Source organism: Miniopterus schreibersii, assembly GCF_964146895.1.
Source record: "Miniopterus schreibersii genome assembly, chromosome: 5".
Lineage (NCBI taxonomy): Eukaryota > Metazoa > Chordata > Mammalia > Chiroptera > Miniopteridae > Miniopterus > Miniopterus schreibersii.
The window spans coordinates 11,014,874-11,038,284 of NC_138106.1; the positions used below are offsets into that span (position 1 = coordinate 11,014,874).

Consider the following 23,411-nt stretch of genomic DNA (forward strand, 5'->3'; position numbering starts at 1 on the left):
CAATGCTATTTAATACATTTGCAGGGATGAGCAACCAGCACATCGAATTTTAGAACTAACTTAGTCCCTCCTAAAAGAAACCTAGTACCCAGTAGCAGTCACTCCCCTAACTTCCCAACCCTCTTCCCCAGTCCTAAGTAATCGCTGATCTACCTTCTATCTCTATGGAGTTTTCTATTCTAAACATTTAATATAAATTCAACGATGCAGTATGTGATCTTTTGCGATGGTCTTTTTTCATTTAGTTCTCTAGACTCATTCATGTTGTAGCATGTGTAAGTATTTTATTCCTTTAATTGATGAATAATATTTCATTGTATGAATAAACCACATTTTGTTTCCCATCTAGTAGTTGACGGACATTTGGGTTGTTTCCGCTTTTTGGCAATATGAATAATGCTGCTATGAACATTCAGGTACAATTTTGTGTGGCTGTATGTTTTTATTTCTCTTGGTATATGCCTAGGAAGTGAATGGCTAGGTTACATAATAATTCTATATTCAATATTCTGAGGCACTGCCAGCCTGTTTTCCAAAGCAGTTGTCCCACTTCACTGTCCACCAGCAGCGTATAAATGTTTCAATAGTTCCACATCTTCACCAACACTTGCTAACTTCTGCTTTTTAACTTAAAGCCAACCTAGTGGCTTTAACACCTCATTTGGCTTAGATGTGCATTTCACTGATGGTTAATGATGTTGAGGATCTTTTCATTGCTTTTCATGCTTGCTTAAACTTATTGAAAAGTAAATTTAAAAAATGGGAAATAAATAAAAAAGTAAATAAATAAAATGGGTATTTGTATGTCTTCTTTGGAGAAAAGTCTATGCAAATCCTTTGCCTATTTTAAAAGTGGATGTTGTCTTTTTTTGTTATTAAGTTGTGTTTTTAATGTATTCTGGATACAAGTCCTTTGTTACAGATATGATTGACAATTTTTTTTTCCCATTCTGTGGGTGTCTTTTGACTTTCTTAATGACTTACAGCACAAAGTTTTTATTTTGATGTAGCCCAATTTATCTATTTTTTCTTTTGTTACTTGTGTTTTTGGTGTCTTATTTAAGGAACTACTTACTGCCTAACTCAAGGTGAAAAAGATTTACTCCTATATTTTCTTCTAAGAGTTTTTATAGTTTTGGCTCTTACATTTAGCTGTATAATCCATTTTGAGTTAATTTTTGCATTTGTTGTGAGATAGAAATACACTTTTTGTGTATGATGTCTGGGAATTATATTTAAATAAATAACTCCATTCTTTGCATGTGTCTCTCCAGTTGTCACAGCACCATTTACTGAAAAAATTATTCTTTCCTCACTGTGGCTTGGCACATTTGTCAAAAACCAATTGGCCGTGAATGTAAGGATTTATTCCTGGACTCTCAATTTATTCCATTATTCTCTGTGTCTATTCTCATGCCATTGCCTCATTGTCTTGATTACTGTAGTTTTGTAAAAAAATTTGAAATCATGAAGCATGAGTCCTCCAACTTCATTCTTCTTTTTTCAGTATTGTTTTGTTATTCTGAGTTCCTTCCAATTCCAAAAAAGTAAATAAATAAAATGGGTATTTGTATGTCTTCTTTGGAGAAAAGTAAGAATTTTAGGATCAGCTTGTCAATTTTTTCAAAAGCCAGCTGGGATTTTGATAGAGATGACATTGCATCTCTGAATAAATTTGGGCAGTATTGCCATCTTAGCAATATTAAGTCTTCTGATCTATGAACATGGGATGTCTTTCCATTTATTTAGGTCTTTAGTTTCTTTCAACAATGTTTTGTAGTTTTTAGTCTACAATTCTTACACTTCTTTTGCTAAATTTATATCTAAATTTATTCATTTTGATAGTATAACAAAGGAAATTGTTTACTTAATTTTATTTTCTGAATTTTTATTTTAGTCTATAGAAATCCAATTGATTTTTGTATACCAATGTTAAATCTTGCAACCTTTCTGTACTCTTTTATTAGTTCCAATACTTTGGATTTTCTATATACAGGACCATGTCATTTGCAAATAGAAATAGTTTTACTTCTTTCTTTCCAGTGTACATGCTTTTATTTCTTTTAATTGTCTAATCGCTCTGGATGTAACCTCCAGCACAATGTTAAATATTAGTGGAAAGAGTGAACATTCTTTTCTTTCTTGTTCCTGATTTTAGCCGAAGTATTCAGTCTTTCACCATCATGTATGTTGGCTGTGGATTTTCATACGTGCCCTTTCTCAGGCTGAGGAAGTTCCCTTCTATTCTAGTTTGTGTGTGTGTGTGTTTGAATCAAGAAAGGGCGTTGGATTTTGTCAAATGGTTTTCCTGTCTATTGAGAGTGTCCTGTGTTTTTTTGTTCTTTATTATATAGCACATCACATTGATCGATTTTCATATTAAAGTGCTGTTGCATTCCTGGGATAAATCCCATTTGGTCATAATATATAATCTTTCTACATATTGTTGGACTCAGTTTGCAGGTATTTTTTTATTTTTTCCATCTATCTTCTTGTCTTTGTCTGGTTTTGGTATCAAGGTATTTTTGGCCTCATAAGAGATAAAAGTACTCCTGCCCCATCTAACTTTTATAAGAGTTTGTAAAGAATTAGTATTCATTCTCCTTCAAATGTTTGGCAGACTTCGCCTGTAGAGTCATCTGAACCTGACCTTTTATATGTGGGAAGTTTTTAAATGACCAATTTCATCCGTTTAATTGTTATAGCTTTATTCAGATTTTCTATTTCTTCTTGAGTCAGTTTTGGAAGTTTGTGTCTTTCTGGGAATTTTCCCATTTCATCTAAGTTATCTAATTTGTTGGTATACAGTTGTTCATAGTTTTCCTTATAATCCATTTCATTTCTATAAGGTTGGTAGTAATGTGCTTTTTCTTATTCCTGATTTTGTTGGGGGTTGTGGGAACGGCACCAGGTATTAGACCAATGGGGTCAGACTGGACCTGGGTTTAGCGATCCTAACCCTTGAGTCCTCGGGGGGGTCAGTCTACCTAAAGATTTGTCAATTTTGTTTATCTTTTCAAAGAAACAACTTTTGGTTTCATTGTTTTTTTCTATTGTTTTCTGTTCTCTATTTCATTGATCTTGCTCTAATTTTTTAAAATATATTTTTATTGATTTCAGAGAGAGGGAGAAAGAGAGAAACATCAATGATGAAAGAGAGTCATTGATCTGCTGCCTCCTGCACACCCCTGATGGGGATCGAGCCCGAAACCCAGGCATGTGCCCTGACCAGGAATTGAACCTTGATCTCCTGGATCCTAGATCGGTGTTCAACCACTTAAGCACACCGGCTGGGTTCTGCTCTAATTTTTATTATTTTCTTTCTTATGCTAGCTTTGGGTTTATTTTGTTTTTATTCTGGTTCCTTAATGTGTAAAGTTAGCTATTTATTTGAAAAATTTTTAATGTAGGCATTTACAGCTATAAATTTGGAAGAAACCAGGGTTATCTTTAGCCTGAAGAAGATTTAATAATCTGATAGAAATCCACCAGTAAGGCTGCATTATAATTTTACTTGGATGCCTTTACTTAGCCTCTGATACTATGGCCTGGCAACATTCAGTATGAACAAATTAAATCCATAAACTCCAGTAAAGCTTTTATTTTAATAATGACAATTATTCAAAGAGTTCAAGTAATTTTTAATTTCGAAGGATGATTTATTTGATGACAATTGTGAAACATTCTCAAACCTGTCATGTCTAGTAATTCTGTAGTCTGAGAAATTGTTACTGGCATTTGCAAGCATGGCAGAAATTTAATAAACTGCCGCCAAACCATTTGCTTGTTTGAATGCCAAGGTTTCCTTCCCCACATCACATGCAATGTCCTGCTGCCAACAGTTATCAAAATACTCCCACAGTTGTCACAGAGAGAATTGTTCAGGGAGTTTTATTGCTTTATTCTTATTGTCCCTATATTTCACTGCCTGGCCACTTCTACGTGGAGTTTTATTTGAATAACCTGACTAATGTCAGATTGGAGCAGTTAGATATTAAATAATGGATTGAAAAGTAAGAATATCTGAGATAGAGCTATAGATATAGAATGCAGCGGGAATGGAAAATATGACTTTCACACTTTATGTAGCTAATGTCTGGATTTTTATAGAGAGATTATATTACTTGCGTGATGTAAAAAACCAAAAAATTTGAATTTGCATTTTCTGCAATGACTCCAACAGGTAAATATCAGACTCCAACAGGTAAATGCCAGGCCAGGTTAGAAAAACTTCTGTATATAAAGAAAGGTATTTCTTTTGAAAGAAGGAAGAAAGATGGACCTCAGTCACAAATTCAATGGTGCATGAAAAGTGTAGCCTTTACTACCATGATAATATTTGCAACCATCACCTAGCATGAACATATATCTGCTTTGGTCATGTATGTTAATGGCTTTGATGGGCACGTTGGCAGCACCTACCAACATTTAAAATGCATATAACCTTGACCAAACAATTCCACATTGGAACTGCTAGGAACCTCTTCTGAAGAAATACTGAAAGAAAGTATGGTTAAGTAAACATGGTTCAACTTGTCCCAGTGACCTCCTAGATCATAGGTCGATGCTTAACTGCTGAGCCATAGCGGCCAGGCGGTTTTTGTTTTCTTAAAGGAAAGATTTCAACCAAGAGACAAAGTGTAGAAAAGCAAGAAAGAATTTATTTACTGCAGCAAGAGCACACTTGGGACAGTGAGACAAGGAAGGACATCGAAGCAGCCACAGGAGAGCCCAGGCCGGGCTGCTCTGGCTCACTGGGAAGTCAGAGAGAGGAGGGGGCTTGGAGACAGGCTCCGGGGGTTAGCCTGGGATGAGCTGCCCCTGCCCATTGCTCCCCTGGCTGCAGGTCTTGTGGGATCCCTTGGAGTTTAGGAGATACATACCTTGGGGGAAAGAAAGGGGGAAGCGAATGGCATGGGTGTGCTCCCTGAAGGGAGAGCCGCTGGGACCTTCATTTTCAGGGGTTTTAAAGGCTGGGTGTTTAGAGGAGGTCTTAGGCGAGGATCAGTGGAATATCCATCAGCTTTATGCTGATGTACCAAAGTGAGATTTATTCTCTTAACTTCATCTGTCCTCGGGTGTGGTTGGCAAAGGGCACTAATTGGATTTCTCTTACCTGTCTCCCTGCGTAGGGTGATTTGAGCTATTCATCCTCTGGTTGGGGAGAAGTGCAAACCATTTACTCTTAATAACTTGCCGACAGGTCACAAGTATACAGGTGTTTCTGTGTCCAAATGTTGCTGACCGGTCACAAGATAACTCGTGTCTGCACTTACATTAATGTATTTTAAACACCTTGCTGACCGAAGTAGCCAGGTGGACAGGTGAGTTCTGGCTTGAAAGAGCTAGTCAGAGAGGTGTTAAGTGTCCTTGGTTTAGGGAAGATAGGGTTTACTAGGTGACTACAAACTGCTGTTTAACTGTCTCAGTTTCCCTATTCCCCGTGCCCTGGAATTTTCCTAGCTTCTTATTGTCCTATAACACAAGGTCATAGGTTAAGAAGTAGAGATGCGAGGCCCAGGAGATAGATCACAGTTCGATTCCCGGTCAGGGCCCATGCCTGGGTTGCGGGCTCGATCCCCAGTTGGGGGCGTGTAGGAGGCAGCCAGCCGATCAATGACTCTCTCATCATTGATGTTTCTATCTCTCCCTCTCTTTGAAATCAATAGACATATTTAAAAAACAAAAACAGAGATGTGGGAACTCACCTAGGCCTGATTCCCTCACCAAACTGCATTTCAGGAGTTAGTGGGTGTAGGTGGCTTTGGGTGATCAGCACTCAGCTTGCACGGTCTCCAGGATATCTCAGGATTAGGTGGTGGGAAAGGAGTGAGAACAAGCAAGTGTCCTAGCCAAGGGGTAAAGAATAGGCCTGGGGAAGTCAGGAGTTTAAAGTGGGAAAAGAGCTCTGTATCGTTAAAGGAGACGGATTCTGGAGGAAAGCATTTTGTTTCACCAAAAGAGCATTACCTCGGCCAATGCTCGTCCCACTCCCAGGAGCCACGAGCCCCACCCTAAGAGACCCTCAGTGGGCTTGTAGGTGGTGTGCCCGGCTTCCCTCACGGAAGCAGGATGGGGGGCTGAAGGAGAAGCTGAAGAATATATCTGTCCCTTTTCTTCAAAGAGCATCCATACTAACACATGTCCGAGGGATTAGTACACTTTGAAACCCTAGGCAAATGGGAGGGGCATTCCTGCGGCGCTCGCAAAACTATGAAATGAAGGATCTGGTGTGGCTGCTGCCCCGTGGGACGATCCAGAGCGTTTCAGAGAGCACATGTCAGTTTCGGGAGTCCTGGCATTTTCCGCATACCCTGGTGTTTCCAGTTATTTCAGATGCTACATTACATTCCGTACGCCTTGAGACGAACACTAGCCTTTCTGTCACCCGTCTTCTCTGTGTGGTAAACGAGGGGCTGGGACAAATGATCTTTGCTATCCATAATCCCTTCAACTTGTGATTTCATTTATCCTGTTTCAGACTTACTGAATTATTCACACTTTAACAAACATTATTTGGCATTTATTAACAAGGGTAAGAAACACAAAAATTGACTTTCTTAACACAATTTGTGGACTTTTTTTTTTTTTTTTGGTAAAATGAAACAGAAAATACTACCCAGGGAAAGAACTGGTAAGATTTCCTTCCTTCCTTCCTTCCTTCCTTCCTTCCTTCCTTCCTTCCTTCCTTCCTTCCTTCCTTCCTTCCTTCCTTCCTTCCTCCCTCCCTCCCTCCCTCCCTCCCTCCCTCCCTCCCTCCCTCCCTCCCTCCCTTTTTCTCTTAAATATGTTTTTACTGATTTCAGAGAGAGGGAGGGAGAGGGAGGGAGAGGGAAACATCAATGATGAGAGTCATTGATCAGCTGCCTCCTGCACGCCCCCTGCTGGGGATCGAGCCTGCAACCTGGGCACGTGCCCTGACCGGGACTCGAACCCTGACCTGGTTCATAGGTCGATGCTCAGCCACCGAGCCACGCAGGTTGGGCCTGGTGAGGTTTATTGAGGTGTAAGGAGGACAGGGGTGGCTTAAGGAGAGGTAGCAGGAGTGAATCTGTGTAGATCTTTGCATCCCACTGTTTCATTCCTCCTGAAACCCAGTGCGCGCACACTCTCCACGCCGCCTCGGCCCACTAGGGAGCTGGTAAGGAAGGGTGTGGGTGAAGGTGCCACTCAGCCCAGGGCATCACATACCAAAGGAGGCAAAGCCGTGGGCACACCTGCTCTCTCCTCCCGTTCTCAGGAGCAGCATGTTCACCCTCACCCGTCGGGCCGGCGGGAGTGGGCGACGTCGAGCCCTGATATAACCGATACGAGTGCTGTGTGTGTGTGTGTTTAATGTAAATCATAGCTAGTGCTTCTTTCATTATTTGATTTCTGAAATGCAGCTTATTTCATGTGCTTCACTGGCCTCAAATTACAGGGACCATGACTGACCAAGGGCCCCAGTTGCTGAGCTGAAATCCAATGTTTTTTGCTCAGACACTCAGCCCCCCTCCCCCAACCGCTTCAAGCTGAAGACCGAGGGTGGTGGGATACTGAAGCACGCCTGCTCCTGGGACACTGGGGCCCTCAAATGACGGACTCCGGCTCGAGGACCCCCCCCCAATGAATCTTCTTTAGGCTGCACAGGTCGTCAATAATCCCTCCACTTTATCTTCCTTCTCCATCTCATGTGGGGCCAACCTTACCTGGCTCCTTGCCCTTTTGTGTTACAGATATTTCCCCTAACAAAATCCTTACACATTTAACTCTGTGTATTTATTTGAGTTAGCAGAGAGAGGCATCAAGAACTGCTACCCTGTGGGAGGCTTTGGTAAGAACTTGTGAATGGGGAAAAGAGCTAGGGGAGAGGCTTTTCACTGGGGAACTTACATTTTTGATTTTTCCAAGCAAGTGCATGAATAATAATTTGAAAATGTAAAATCAAGTATTTAGATAAAAACACATGAATTTGAGAAAGAAGGAAGTGTAGGCTTTGGAGACTGATCTGAGTGTGAGTCCTAGCTTATCTTTGTGATCTTAGGAAAATTACTCAGTGCTATTGGATTTTTTTTTTGTATCTAAACAGATATTTTTATTTTTACTTTTTAAAGTTTCTTTTTTTAAAAATCACACTTGACGCTCATTATTATATTAGTTTCAGGTGTACAGCATAGTGGCCAGATATTTATATAGCTTATGAATCGACACCCCCCCAATAAGTCTAGGACTCATATGACACCATACATAGTTATTACAATATTACTGACTATATTTCCTAGGCTGTACTTTACATCCCCAGGACTATTTTGTAACTACCAATCCGTACTTCTCAGTCCCTTCACCTTTTCCACCCCCCCCCCCGCAATCTGGCAATCAGTTTGTTCTCTGTATTTATGAGTTTGTTTTGTTTGCTTGCTTGCTTTCTAGATTCCACATATAAGTGGAATCATACGGTACTTGTCTTTCTCTGTGTGACATATTTCACTGAGCATGAAACCTTCCAGGTCGATCCATGCTGTTGCAGATGGTAAGATCCCATCCTTTACTATGGCCTAATGGATTCCTGATTTCAGTGGTTTGCTTTCAAACACTGGCCTCCTGCAGAAGGCATGCACCTGCCGACTGGACTGCCAACAGGCTTGGCTGTGGGAGTCGCTGGGGACGGGACAGTGAGGCTGAGCACTAAGTGGGCCTGAGCAGGCCCCAGGCTCAGAGTCCTCCTTGGTCTTCTTTCCCTCTGCCACCGAAGCACCAGCCCAAGGAGGGGGCTGCTGCCACAGCTTGGATTCTGGAGTAAAACCATGGAGCCACAGCTGGCCTGTGGCCACGGCCACGGCCACCGCCCTGCAATGTGAGCTGCACACACTTCTGTGGTTTAAGGACTGTGCTTATTCCCTCAACTTTTTATTTTGGAAAATTTCAGAATTTTTTTTTTTTAATAAGAGAACATTTATTTGGAAAATCACAGAACTGGAGAATTAATGCGTAGAAGAATTGGGATTAGGAAACAAGTTACCGAGGTAAAGGAAGGGCCCTTGGAGCTGAGAAGTGAGCAAGGTCAGGGGGACGGCGGGAGGGGAGGGAAAGGCCCCGGGCTTCCAGGGGGGAACTCACCGGTCCTCTGCCCTAAGGGCTTCAGGGTGGAGATTTTACTCCCCTAGCAGCTTCACGCACACAACAGGGCATTGCTAACGCTGTCAGCATGTTATTCACGCATCCATCCCTAGGGCTTCATCGCATCGCTGGAGGTCCAGCCCAGGACCCTCGCGCCCAGCCCGGGGGTCGCAGCCTCGGTTCCTTAGCCGGTGCTTCCCCCTGGCGGCGGCGCGCTCGCACTGCAGGTCGGGGAGAAGCGGGAAGGCCCAGGGCAGAGCCCGAAAGCCGGGCGCCCGGAGAGAAGCCGCCGCGCTCGACGCCGCGGGGGGCATTTCCACGCCGCGCCCAGGGGACGCCTCCTTCGGGAGCCGGAGCTCCGGCACCACAAAGGCCGTGACTGCCCCGCGGCTTCCTGCGAGGGCGCTCGCTCCCGCACTCGCGCACCACGCCCCCGCTGAGCGAGCGAGGGCCAGGCGGCTCAATGAATGGAGGCCCGACCTGCAAGCTCCCCTGCAGGACGAGCGCTGAGCCACGAGCGAGCTGTCCTGGCGTGGCCGCCGGGACGACCCCGAGGCAAGAGCGAAGGGAACGTATCTTTCCCCAGTTTTTCTCCCCAGGAGTATTCTTGGCGGGAAGCTAGGGCTTCGCCCAGTCGGCCGGGCTCGAACCCGCGGACGGCGGAGGGTGAGGATGCACGCCCGGCGCGGAGGCTCCAAGAGAGACGCCGGCTCGAGGTGGGGATCCCGGCTCCCTGGGGGTCGGCACCCCTCTGCGCCCTCCGCGCCCCGGCAGCGCGCCCGGGCTCCAGGCGCCGGACCTCCCGCCAGGGCGCGTGCGCGAGCCGCGGACCCGCCCCCCGAGGGACTGAGCCGGAACGGAGCCGTCCGCCGGAACCCGAGTGCGCGCTCCGCGTTTCCGGGGGGAGGCGGACGGAGCGGACGGGCGCGCGGCGGCTCCTGCGGCGGGACCGGGGCCATGGCCGCGGGGGTGCGCCGGCTGCGGCTCTGGCGGGCCGCCCGCGGTGGCGGCGCCGGCTGGAGTGAGTGTCGGGGGCCGTGGGGACGCGGGGCCGGCGGCGACGCTTAGGGGCTGGAGTCTGCCTGGAGTGGGCCGGAGGCGGGTCCTGGGAGGTCCCGCGGGGCCCTGGCGGAGGGGGTCGGGGGTGGGGCCCAGGCCCAGGCCCCCGGGCCTCGGGGTCGGGAAGGTCGGGGGCCGGGGCGCCCGTGGGAAGGAGCCCACGTCCCGGCGCAGCATGGCCGCATTCGCCGTTGGCATACTCGTGCTTGCCTCGCCAAACCCTGTTGCTTGGCGTTGGGTGGATGCGCCCGGCACTTCTCGCCGAGATGGCGGCAGCGCTGGCCGGGCACCGCCGGCCTCCCGGAGCTGAGTCCCCAAGGCCTGGGCAGGGGACAGCTTGGCCGCCTGCCCAGCGACTGCTCTGGGTTCCATTGCCTGGTTACCCTTTTGCCCCTAGCTGTAAATCACAGATGGGAATACGGCGGAGGAAAGTAGTGGGACCTGGAGATCCGACGGTGAAGCCAAGGCGCGGGCAAGGCGCGGGTCGGGGCCGGCTGGCGGTTTAAGGGGTAATATTGGCAAGTGGTCGGACTTTGCCCCTGAAGGCGTTTTGACCAAATTTCTGTCGCGTCCTGCCTCCTTTCCGTGTAGGAAGATGGTGATTTGGGAGCATACGAGGTGGGGTTGGCACTACGTGATTCACTTCTTCAGCTTTCTAATTTATTGTCATTTCTGCGCAGGATTTATAGCAACATCACCAGCTTCCCAGCCGTCACCAGCCGAACTGATAGAAATGCAGAATGATGTCTTTAATAAAGAGAAAAACAGGCAGTTGTCGCTGACTCCCCGAACCGAGAAGATTGAAGTTAAACACGTTGGGAAAACTGACCCTGGCACTGTGTTTGTGATGAATAAAAACATTTCGACTCCTTACAGTTGTGCCATGCGTAAGTAATGAGTCAGTCAGGGTGCAGTTTTGACTGTTTTTACCTAAGCTGTGTGGGAGGACAGGTGCAGAGGAGAGAAGAGGCTGTTATTGCTCTCATGAGTGTCCCAGAAGTTCTACCTTTTCGGAGCATCTTACTCTCTGTCCACTGTCACTTTAGCTGTACAGGGTGCCGTGGGTCTTGCAGGGTTGGTACTGTAATGCACAGATTGTGCTGGTATTTGTGTGAAGCTGGCTAAATATCAGGTGCTGTCCAGTTGTTTCTGGTAGAAGAAGGCAGACGTGAAAACATTGTTACTAGTAGCTTGTCTCTTTTAGATAGCACTCTGATGTAATGAGAACAGTCCCCATAAGGATCTCATTAAAGGATTTGGGGGTAAAGGCACTACCCTGGCTCCAGATGACCAGCTATTTTGGCTTCTTTTCCTTTCTAGTCCTTACAGCCTAACTTAAATCATTTATCTGCTTACCACATGCCTCCTTCTGTGTTGTGTTTTTGTTTACATGTATGTGTGGTAAATGTGAGAGTCGAAATGTGCATGGGGTGAGTGTGATTGGGGTAAAAATGTGTGTTGTGTTCATACCTTTTTTTAAAAAAAAAAATATTGATTTCAGAGAGAGGGAGAGATAGAGATAGAAACATCAATGATGAGAATCATTGATCAGCTGCCTCCTGCACGCCCCCTACTGGGGAACCCTGTACATGTGCCTTGACCCGGAATCGAACCACGATTGCTTGGATCATAGGTTGATGCTCAACCACTGAGCCACGCCAGCTAGGCTGTTGTGTTCATACTTTAAGGGAGAAACTGCATTGTGTGTGATTTGGTGTGCACATGAAGGGAACAGGGTCTCAATATTTTTATTTTTGATCAAAATGCTTGTATAGTACCTTTGATAGAACTGGTAGTATTTAAAATTAGCCCTCGCCCCAAGTAGCTGTACACACACATGCTCACTCATGTATATGACTAGCTGCATTGTTCAAACTTGGATAAACTCAGTAATGATTCCATTTAAGTGACAACTTTAGTTATCAGCTTTAGTTGGCCTATACACTCTCATTGTTTGTTTACTCTGGCATTTGAATTAGTGTTTATGATAACTGTTATTTGTTTTTTGAGCATTTATTGACCCTCTTCTACATGGTAGGTGTTAGGATTTCAGATGAAGATAAGAGAAGCTCAAAGCTCAGGCCTTAAGGAGCTTTATTCACATCACGTAGAGAGATGAATGAAGCTTCTCAACCACACTCAACATGACCCCTGCCCTGAGACTTGCTTGTCATTCATACCTTCAGTCAGTCAGTGAAGTTATGTTGAGTACCTAGTATATTTCAGTCCTAGTACTAGGCTTGGGATGTGCTGATGAGTGAACAAGAGTAGACATGATTCCTGCCTTTATGGAACTGATGTAGTGGCTGATAATTTAGACCCTGTAGTTTGACCACCACTTTGAGTAGCTGTGTACTTGAAAACCATCTAATTAGGGAAGTGAGAGATAGTTTGGGAGCAAGACCCCAAATCCACCTACAACAGATTTACTGTGGAAGTATAGTTAAATATTTTTCCTTCTAAGTCGTGTGTGCATATATCCAAATGTATCCATGCTGCTGCTCTCTGAATACATAAGTGTAGCTCTTGGAAAATTGTTTATTAATTAATGATTGACAAATTAATTTCAAACTGGACTTAGCCTTAATGAGTTTTGTAAATGGTTTGGGTAATTTTCTTAATAACAATACATTGCGTGTGTTGGATATTAGTTTTTATTGATTACAGAGGTAATATGTAATACTTTTATTTCCAGAAAAAAGAATCTTGCAGAATCTTGCTTTCTATTGTTTTATTTCTTAATGTAGCCCTTAAACATGCCGCTTTTCACTTTTAGATTTTATCTTTAATCTATTTTAAATTCCTAGATTTAAGTGAGTGGTACTGCAAGAAGTCCATTCTGGCTCTTGTCGACGGACAGCCGTGGGACATGTATAAGCCTTTGACCAAGTCCTGTGAGATTCAGTTTCTTACTTTCAAAGACCGTGATCCAGGAGAAGTTAATAAGGTATTTCTGTCTCCATACTCTCTTTCCCCTCCCTCACCCCCAGTTTTTTTCTTCTCCTTTTTATTAAAGTCTGTTTTCTTTGGCGTATGAAATGTTCAAAGACAGCCAAGGTCAAATGTACTGTACTAGGTTGTGTTTTACTTGTTAGATTAGGCATTTTCATGGTTTAGATAATACCAGTAGTAACCATTTCTCTGTATTTTGATTTGAGGAAACGGTATGGCATGCGTTTGGCATTTATATCTCTGTTCAGCTGACACTTATTGATCACCCTCTATGTTGTGAGTGATTTTATTCCAACTACTACTGCTGGAATTCAGCCTTTGACCATCTTTTCTGCATTTTTTCAGGAACTTTTTAACTCTCTACCCCCACCCCCCTTTTTTAATACTAAAGTCTTCCTTAATGGTTCTGTAAGAGTTTTATTAAGAGACATGACTAAGGATCATGTCACTTACCCCTAAAGAACTTGCCTACATGATAACTGTTCATGTAGCTTTCCAGGACCTGTGTGATCTGACCTCAGCCTGCCTTACCTCCCACTGCATCTTTCCACGTCATCTTTGCTCTTGCCACACTAGAGGACTTTGTCATAAATGGTTTATCCTGTGTTATCTATCCTACTTGCTTTTGTTGATGCTCTTCCTTCAACTCTTGAGTATTTTCTTTCCTCCTGATTAAAATGCTATCTGCTCTGTACAACCTTCTTGTTGGAATTAATCTCTCTTTTCTCTAGGACCTCACAACACTTGGCTAATGTCTCTAGAGACAATATTTTAACTTAAATTCTAGATACAATATTAAATTTTTAATTTTTAATATTTTAATTTTAATTTGGCTCTTTGAAGACAGGGATCATGGCCCTTATGGGACCCTGTCCGTAACTGACATACAGTAGGTATTTAATAATATTTTAGAAATAAAATACTTAAATAAGAAAATGATAGACAAGATAATAGTAATAGCCAACACTGAGTATTTATGATGTATCAGGCACTGTCTTAGGTGATTCATAGGTATTAACTCATTTAATCCTCATAAATGCCATAAAATCGGTGCTATTATCTCCATCTTCCAGATAAATAAACTGAGGCTAGTGAGAGTTTCACTAGCTTAACCAAGGTTACCAGTTTAGGAAGTGGTGGAGCCTGGATTTGAACCTAGGCATTCTGTGTCTGGAGTTCAACAGACATTATAAACATTTATGTAGGATAGACGAAGAAGTACATTTTCCTACTTGCCTTCAAGGCCCGTGTTTATACTTATTCTTAGTGTATGTGATGTGATTGTGTAGAATACATTCTGGAGCAGTCTGCCCTGCACAGCCAGGTGAGCCCACTCTTGTCCTCAGGTGTGGGGAAGAGCTGATAAAAGTCAAGTAACCAGTTACAGTAGTGCTAGTATGGGACATAAGATGAGCAGGTGTGTGCAGGACTCGTGTTTCTCTTCATGACTCTGACAGTCATTGGATGGTACCGTCTCAGGCATGTCTGTGGATCAAAATGTGCTAGGAAAATGAGAGCCTGGTTAATAGGGCGGTTGCTTTGCTATAAATATGTTTAATTTGAGTGATGGACATGATGTTAGGTATAGGAGTCATAAATAATTCTTGAAAGTTGAGTTTTCCCTCCGTATTTATATATGTTATAGATGTATATATTAATATATTTATTTTACTTTAGCACATGTAGGTTAACAAGTTAACTTTATCCTGGCTTAAAAGTGAAGTTACTACCAGATAATAAAACTATTGGTTGATAAACATCATGGTGTCTGATATCTTGCACAGAAACATTGCTAACAACATGAAGTTGTTTTATTATTTCGTGGTTTTAGTTTAGTACAGATAGTGTCATGGCCTGATGGTCGTTACTGCTACGTGCTGACAATGTACAGAAATTTAGAAGTAGTTCCTAAGTCAAAAGTCAACCTAAATGTTAATGTTGAATAGATCTCAGTGAATCTTAGTGTGTATGTCAATTTCATTTTTCCAGGCTTATTGGCGGTCTTGTGCCATGATGATGGGCTGTACAATAGAGAGGGCATTCAAAGATGAATATGTGGTCAGTTTGGTCAGAGCTCCAGAAGTGCCTGGTAATGTACAAATATAAATATAAATACAAATATACTTTTTGTAATCTTTGAATATTTTGGTACCTGTCTTTGATGTATAGATTTCATTTCTAATTTTATCTAGTATAAATTAACATACTTACATTCCACTTATTGTGGGTAACAAAATCCATATTTAATTATGGAGGTCAATAATTAATGTAATAGGATTAGAGGAAAATGTTTCTCTTGAATGTGAATTTCATTGTCTCAGTGTTTTTTTCTTATCATGTTAAGCGTTTATTTCCACATCGAATGTGTGGAGGACAAGGAGATGGGAGTATAAATAGACTTCTGGAGAGAGCTACACTTAGGTTATACTATGTCACCAGAAATGGCTGACACTCTGGAGAAGTTCATGAAAGAGTTACTTTTTGCAATTTTGCTAAAACTAGGATTTTGTAACAGTATGTGTAATAGGATTACATTTGTATTTTTTTAAAATGTAGAAGTATATACAACCAAAAGTATTTGGAAAGCTCAATAAAGGGTTATAAGAACAAAACAACAAAAATAAAGATATGTAGGAGATACCAAAAAAGAAATTCACCATTTCATGTCCACTTAGTCATTTACCTGCTTATTAGATATCTTGTTCCTTTTGGAATTTTTATATCTAGGGGCTATTTAAAATCTCTGTGGCAACATTATTTCTGAGGAAAACTTGAACATTTCAAAAGTACTGGTGATCTTGGGCTAATAATGGGAGAGTTAATTTTTTTGGATGAGGGAATGTTGGTAGAGCTCTGACAAGCACCTGGAAAACTGGTAACATTTTTATATTTTGTAGAGTTGGGAAAGATTGCTAACCATTTTATGGTTAAAATATTCAATTGTTGCAAATTGGTAGCTTTCTACCCTAATAGATTTGACTTTGCTTTTAATTTTGGTTGGGTTTACAGTAATCGCTGGAGCCTTCTGCTATGATGTAGTTTTGGATAAGAGACTTGATGAGTGGATGCCAACAAAAGTAAGTATACTCTTTGGAGTATTAATTTTAGAGTGTGTGCTTTTCTTTGGTGGAATGATTCCTGTGTTAGTATTGTTGAATGGTATGGCGTGTTGAGGATGTTTAAAGGAATGAATCTATCCATCTAGCATCCCTCTATCTATCTTGTTGCTTTCTTAGTGTATTTAAGATAGAGACATATGAATGAAGGCAGTCTCAACAGTATGGAAGCTGTATGTCCTACTTGACCTTTGCTTGTAATGCTTTCTTCCTTGTACTGTTCCTGCTGTTCCTTAAGATAGTGGTTTTCCAGATGACCAGAATATAAAATGCAGAAGCTTAACTATCTTGGTTCATGTGGTGGTAGGGGGCCTGGAGCCTTAAACTTGGATCCCCACAGTGCAATTTGAAAACCATTGCTCTAAACCCTTTAGCCTGTTGCATACCGTGAGATCCCCCTAGATGCAAGCGTCACATTGAGTGGGGGCAACAGACTAAGCAGCAAAAAACTAGACTGTGCAGATGGTCTGCCTTCATAATGCAGGTGCTCCTTGTTGGTCTAGGACTTGGGTAGCAACAGGGCCTGGCTAACAGGGATGATCTAGTCAGGTGTTCTGTAGGGGGAGAGTGCTCATGGCCTTCAAAACTCAAGCCTAGAGGCTTAGTTATGATTGAGGAGAGCAGGCAAATGCCCAGTTGTTAATTAAGCAAAACTCTATGTCCCACAGATTGGAAATCTGGAGATCAGAAAAGGGGACATGGTGTAGCATCCCATTTTATCAGTTCCACTCTGTACATTTGTTCACATTTTAATATCTCCGAAAACAAACATGTCTTAGAGTAGTTGGCGTCTTATTTTAATTGATAGTGTTTTTTCCTTAGTGGTACATCTTAGATTTAGTGAAATGCTTAATTTCTAAAAGCAAGAATTTAAAACAGATGCAGGTTAAATTCTGGCTTTGGAAGTTATTTCTTTTATAATCCTACCCATATTATTTTTTATCAAGAGGGAAAGAGAGGAAGGGAAGAGAGGTGGAGTGAAGGGAGAAGGAAGGCCAAGGAAGGAACTGGAATGTTTCTTCACAGGCTCTGGATTTGTGTCATTGTAACTTCTTCCCTTCCAAGTATGCCTCCAAACTTAAGAAGAGATTCTTTATTGGAGCAATTAAGTGAAAACCAGTAAGATCAAGATTCAACTCTCATTACCTGTGGAACTTGCTGCCTCCTTTCCCTTTTTTTAAAGATAAAACTTTAACAAAGAAATGTACTAGATAATTGCTGGCTCCATGGGATTGGGTGGATGGCTGAGAGAAAATAGGGAAGAGTTAAATTCAAAGAACATCTCTGTTAAACCATGAATGTAGATTCCTTATACAGTAAATGACCCCTTCAAGAATGGAGAAGAGTGATTTCATGCAAAAAAAAGTCTAAAAATAGGAAGTTTATGGAAAGAATTTTATTACAAAAGTTATTTGACTAATAGTGATCTTTTCTGTGTTAGTAATGATTTATAGTATGAAAACCTAATTACAGTTTTTATTAAAAGTCATATAAAAGTTGATAAATATATTATTAATCATTTTAATTATGTAAAATTGATATTTGCATTAAACAGAAATTTAAAATATTGGAAATAAGGTATATTTTGTACAGGGCCAATGATGGTATTACATGAAATTTTCTGAATCACATAAACAGTTCTTTCCACATGCATTTAAATAGCTTAATTTTGCTCATAGTGTAAACAGATTTTTGTATCATACTACTTATTTATTATCATTTCTATTTGTTATATCATTTTAGTAAACATTTATAAGGTTATATAATTTGAGTGAAATAGTTATTAAAATTTCTTCATAGTATTATCTTTAACAATTATTAATACAGGCTGATATTTTAATTACAAATAAATTGCAAGTTTTATAGTTTGTAGAGTTGGGAGAAATTGCTAACCGTATGTTCCATGGTCCAAATATTTAATTATTGCAAATTACCAACTTTCCTGACAAATTTGCTTTCCTTTTTAGTTTGATTTACAATATTAAGCATATAACTTAGCTTATTTGCTTTATGTTGAAATACTTTTAAGTAAATTGTTACAAATGTTAATACTTTTCTTTTTTAAGGAGAACTTACGTTCTTTCACAAAAGATGCTCATGCTTTAATTTATAAAGACCTCCCATTTGAAACTCTGGAAGTTGATGCAAAAGTGGCCTTAGAAATATTTCAACACAATAGGTAAGTGCAGGCTTGCTTTAAATAAGATTACAACTCCCTAAGTTACATGTAATGAAGGAAATTCAGGTCTTAAGAATTCTTATATTCTTAAAGCTGAATGTAAAAATTTAGGAAAAAATTCTAAATAAAAGCAAATTTTGTTGGGAAAAAATAAAAATTGAGCTTGTAATAGATATATTTTATGATAGATATATTCTCTGGTTAGCTCATGAAGTCCTCCTTTATCAATACCCTCCCTGGGTTGGCATTTTTCAAAGTGTTGTGCCTCAGGAATATTCTTCCATAAGGCATTAATTAATTTGCTGAAAAGCATGTACTGTGTTCAGCTGAATTTGGAGAACAGTGCCATAAAACAGTTTATTCATGTGCGCTCTAAACCCTCCCAAAGTGGACATAGAAGACAATGATTTTCAAACGTAGTAGCTTGTGCAACTCTTTTTTAACGCAATTTTTAGCATATTCTGGAACCAATGTACTTAGAAACTAGTAAGAATATACTATTTTAACTGAACCAGAGTAAAAATAGTACTATAGAACCAAACCACCATTGATTCTGTAAGAAAATTCCTTGGATTATCAGAACATATCAGGTCACCATGCCAAAATTCTTGGGTCATGCTGCCCAGCAGAAATACAATGTGAGCTATCTTTAAATTTTCTAGAGGCTACATAAAAAAAAAAAAAAAAAAAAAAAGTGAGGTTAATTTTAATCATAAATTTGAACAATATATCTAAAATGTTATTTCCACATTAAAAATGGTAATGATATTTTTTATTACCCTTCTCATACTAAGTCTTCAGAATCTGGTGTGTATTTTACACTTAGGCACATTTCAGTTAGGACTAATTAAATGTGAGTGTTCCATAGCTACCATAGTGGACGGCATACTAGACTTTCATGCCACGTACGCTAGGATTTTCCTTTCCCATGCTCAGCTGTTAGAGTCTAGCAGAGGTGTGTAGGACTTTTGTAGCTTAGTTGAATGTGTGGGGGAGGGAGGGTACGGTTTGGGGGTAAGTTTGAAGGGACAGAAGAGTTTTGGATGATTCATGGTGTATCAGTGATCAGGCCTTGGCTCTCAGGGGACAGGAGCATCTCTTAGAGGTGGGTCAGGAGATATAAATGCGGGGGTGGGGGGCGGGCCCTGACAGTAAGTGAATGTTCTTGTGTAGGCTAATTTTCCCAACCTTCCCACACGCTCACATAATATTTGTTTAGCACTCTGTGGTGAATAGACAAGGCTCTTGATAGTAAGTGGTAAAATCATGATTTGAACCTGGGCTGTGTGGCTCATCTCTGCTATTAGCTCTACGGACAAAATGGGGTAGATTTGGGAGACAGGCTGAATTGACATGACTTGGTAATGAACTGGATATAGCGGGTGTGGTGGGAGAAGCAGGAATTAAGGAAATCTCCCAAGTTTTTCACTTGTACATGTGGTGGTTGGCAGTGTCATTTACTAAGCTAGGAAAATAGCAACTAAGCTCTCTTATTCCTAAGCTGGGAATAAGAACAAGTTTGGTGGGAAAAGCGGGGGTAATATTTTGTTTACTTTGAGGATTTGGGAGTTTAAGGGACTGGGGAACACCCTAGTGGATGTCCATGAGGGTCTTGGATATACATTTTAGGGCCCAGGAGAGGTATGTGGATTAGAAGTAGAGCTGTGGAAGATATAAATGCATAAATGGTAATTAAAGCTGTATAAACCAAGGAGCTAGCCCAGCAAGGATGCTCAGAGTGAAAAGAAGATCTAGAAAAATCCTTGAAGGCAGAGAGAGAGAAGGGTGGCCAGAGAGTTAAAATAATAAGCATTTTGAGACGTGGAGGTGAGCAGTGGTGGTAAGAAAGTGAGGACCCAAAGTGTCCGTTAGGTTGTCATCAAGGAGGCTTCTGTGGCTTTGGTGAGACAGTTTGGTGGAGTCATGAGTGAAGGGGGGTCCTGAAGGGGAGTGAGGAAGAGGGGGCTCCAAATGTAAACCTTTCTTTCAAAAACTGCTGAAGAGGAAGAGAAAAGATTTCTTTAAACTCCTTTTTGTATGTTCATAATTAAAATGTTTTCCTTTGCTCCATTTTAGGTATAAAATCGATCTCATAGAGGAGAAAGCATCTCAGAACCCTGAGAGAATAGTCAAGCTGCACAGGTAAGTAAAAATTAAATAATTGGCTGCTATGCTAATTTAGAGTAAGGGTTTGCTTAGTAGGTACCTGAATGTAGTGTGCAACTAGAAAAGATGGACTCGTGTCGTAGGCCATTATTCTCATTGCCTTGTTCTCTATTGCTTTGTTTGCTGTTTTCATAAAGTAGTAATTGGAAGCTTTAAATTATCTTCAGGAAGTCGTGGTTTCTGTTCCTCATTTTATTGTTATTTTTATTTCTGCATTTCAAGGGTGAAAACCATTGTTCAGAAATGTAATTTTTAAGAGATAATTTTGAAGTTGAGCAAAATAGTCACAGTTATGAATTGCACATGATAATTTGTGTGTATACGGAAATATGAATTCTGACTAGTTACTCCTTATAATACATACAAGTAAGTTAAATTGGAATGTGCTTTCTGATGTGGGGATGAGAGAGGTAAGACAACTCATTGTGCAAAACTGACTTCATGGTCTGTGACTGTTTACCCAACCCCATGTTTTCTTGATTTGGACTTAACTTTTTCCTCTAGAAAACTGTTCTTTGTTGCTGGACATAATCTGTCCTACATATTGAATTCTAACCTCTGTTGCAATGAGTTGTAAGATTGTAGGTTGTCAGTTTTAGACAATGGATCCACTTGATAGCATGATGTGTTCAGTGATCTTAAAAATCTTGAGGCTCTTCACTTGAGATTTTTATGCCATGGCCGTTAGAGGCTGAATGGAGTCATGTAGAATGTTCTCGATTAGGGATGTAGCAGCAAAGAGAATGAATATATTTCCCCCTGCAATGTATTGTAAACCATTTGATTTTGAGGTTTTGTTTATTTTAAAAATCAAATCAGATTTGGTGACTTCATTGATGTGACTGAGGGCCCTCTTATTCCAAGAACAAGTATTTGTTTCCAGTTTGAAGTGTCAGCGGTTCACAATCTTCAGGCCACCGGATCAAGTCTTGTACGAAGATTCCAGGGTCTCTCCTTACCTGTTCATTTAAGAGTAAGTTAAAGTTTCAGGTCATCCAGTTTGGGTGTGGGTGTGAGTCTAGTCTTGATTTTATACCAGTTTGAAAGCCATAACATTTTAATTTTCATTAAGTTGTGTGACACTAATATTTTAGAAACTTGGGTTTACAACTTAAAAACAGTTTTTCCTAAAATGTAAACAGATAATTTGCAGAAGAAACATTAGTTGAAAAAGTTAAGTCAAGTTGAGATAGCATTTTTAATTTTTCAAAGCAGTATGGGAGAGGGTGCATGAAGAATATTGGAGTGCTGATTGAAAAGACCGTCTGGAGTGCCTTTTGGCCTTATTTTAGCATGCTCTTCTCCCTAATTTTGATGGACCATTCATGACCAAAGCCTTTTATGTTCCATATTGCTATCACCTTTGGTAATTCTTTTATTTTTTAATTAAACTTTTGATTTTGAGATAATTGTAGATTCCTATGCAGTTATAAGAAATAATATAGAGAGATCTCAAGTACGTTTAACCATTTTCCTCAATGGTAACATCTTCCCAAACTACAGTACAATATCACAGCTAGAGTATGGACACTGATACAATGAAGATACAGAACAGTTCCTTCACAAGGGTCCCTCATGTTGGCCTTTTATAGATAGCCACATTCACTCACTCCCCTGTTCCCCGCTCTCACCTCCTTACCCCTGGCAACTGCTATTCTCTTCTCTATTTCTGTAATTTTGTCATTTCAAGAATGTCATATGAATGGGATCATGTATTATGCAATCTCTTGGGATTGGCTTATTTTTTCACTTAGAATAATCCTCTGGAGATTCATCCAAGTTACTCTATCTGTATGTCAGTAATTCATTCTTTTTTGCTGCTGAGTAATTTTCCTTGGTATGGATAAGCATTCACCTGTTAAAGGACATTTGGGTTCCTAGTTTTTTGGCTATTGTGAATAAAGCTGCTGTGAACATTTGTGTACAGGTTTTGGAATTTGTTTTCATTGCTCTGGGATAAATACCCAGAAGGCACATGTTTAGTTTTTAAGAAGCTACCAAACTGAGTTCCAGAGTGGCTGCATCATTTCATTCCTACCAGCAATGGGTAGGAATGAAATGTTTTCAACTCCTTGCTAGCATTTATTTGTCACTCTTTTCTATTTTAGCCATTCTGATTGGTTCATAGTGATTTCTCCTTGTACTTTGAATTTGCATTTCCCTGTTGGCTAATTGTGTTGAACATTTTTCATGTGCTTCTTTGCCATTTGTATATCTTTTCTGGTGAAGTGTCTGTTTATGTCTTTTGCCCATGTTCTAATTTGATTGTTTGCTTTTTTTGTTGAATTTTGAGGGTTTTAAAAAATGCACTGTAGATACCAGCCCTTTGTTAGATAAGGGTTTGCAAGTGTTTTCTCTCTGTATTTTGTCCTTTCGTCCTCTGAACAGCTTTTTGCAGATCAGAAGTTTTTAATTTTGATGAATCCATCTCATCAGTTTTTCTCTTTGTTTTTCACGCTTTGGGTGTCAATTTTAAGAATTCTTTGCCTAGCCCTATATCGGGTTCTTTCTCCTAAAAGTTTTATAGTTTTATATTTAAGTTTGTGGTCCATTTTGTATAAGGTGAGATTTAGGAGAAGGTTCATCTTTCTTGCCTATAGATGTCAAATTGCTCCAGCACCATTTGTTGAAGAGGCTGTCCTTTCTCCATTGCATCGCTTTTGTACCCTTCTTAAAAATCAGTTGGACGTGTTTGTATGGTTCTGTTTCTGGGTTCTCTCTTCTGTTCCGTTGATCTATGTGTCTATCCCTCTCCCATATCACACAGTCTTTAGCTATAAATAGGTCTTGAAATCAGGTAGAATAATTTCTCCTATGCTATTATTCTTTATAAAAATTGTTTT

General features: G+C 40.8%; 1 protein-coding gene across 3 annotated transcripts in view; it reads left to right on the forward strand.

The window, feature by feature from the left end:
- The first annotated feature begins 9,316 nt into the window (after nt 1–9,316).
- The window catches only part of MRPL39 (mitochondrial ribosomal protein L39), a 32,917-nt gene continuing 18,822 nt past the window's right edge, over nt 9,317–23,411 (forward strand). For 2 of the 3 annotated variants that reach the window (XM_081137712.1, XM_081137711.1), the window contains exons 1-8: nt 9,992–10,117; nt 10,836–11,042; nt 12,963–13,102; nt 15,097–15,196; nt 16,117–16,184; nt 18,290–18,402; nt 20,479–20,544; nt 21,388–21,541. In XM_081137712.1, coding sequence (XP_080993838.1) covers nt 10,054–10,117; nt 10,836–11,042; nt 12,963–13,102; nt 15,097–15,196; nt 16,117–16,184; nt 18,290–18,402; nt 20,479–20,544; nt 21,388–21,541 — 912 coding nt within the window. In that variant the 5' untranslated portion in view covers nt 9,992–10,053. Of the gene's footprint in view, nt 9,813–9,991; nt 10,118–10,835; nt 11,043–12,962; nt 13,103–15,096; nt 15,197–16,116; nt 16,185–18,289; nt 18,403–20,478; nt 20,545–21,387; nt 21,542–23,411 lie in introns of those variants that run through there. The other variant, XM_081137713.1, reaches the window with a different exon arrangement.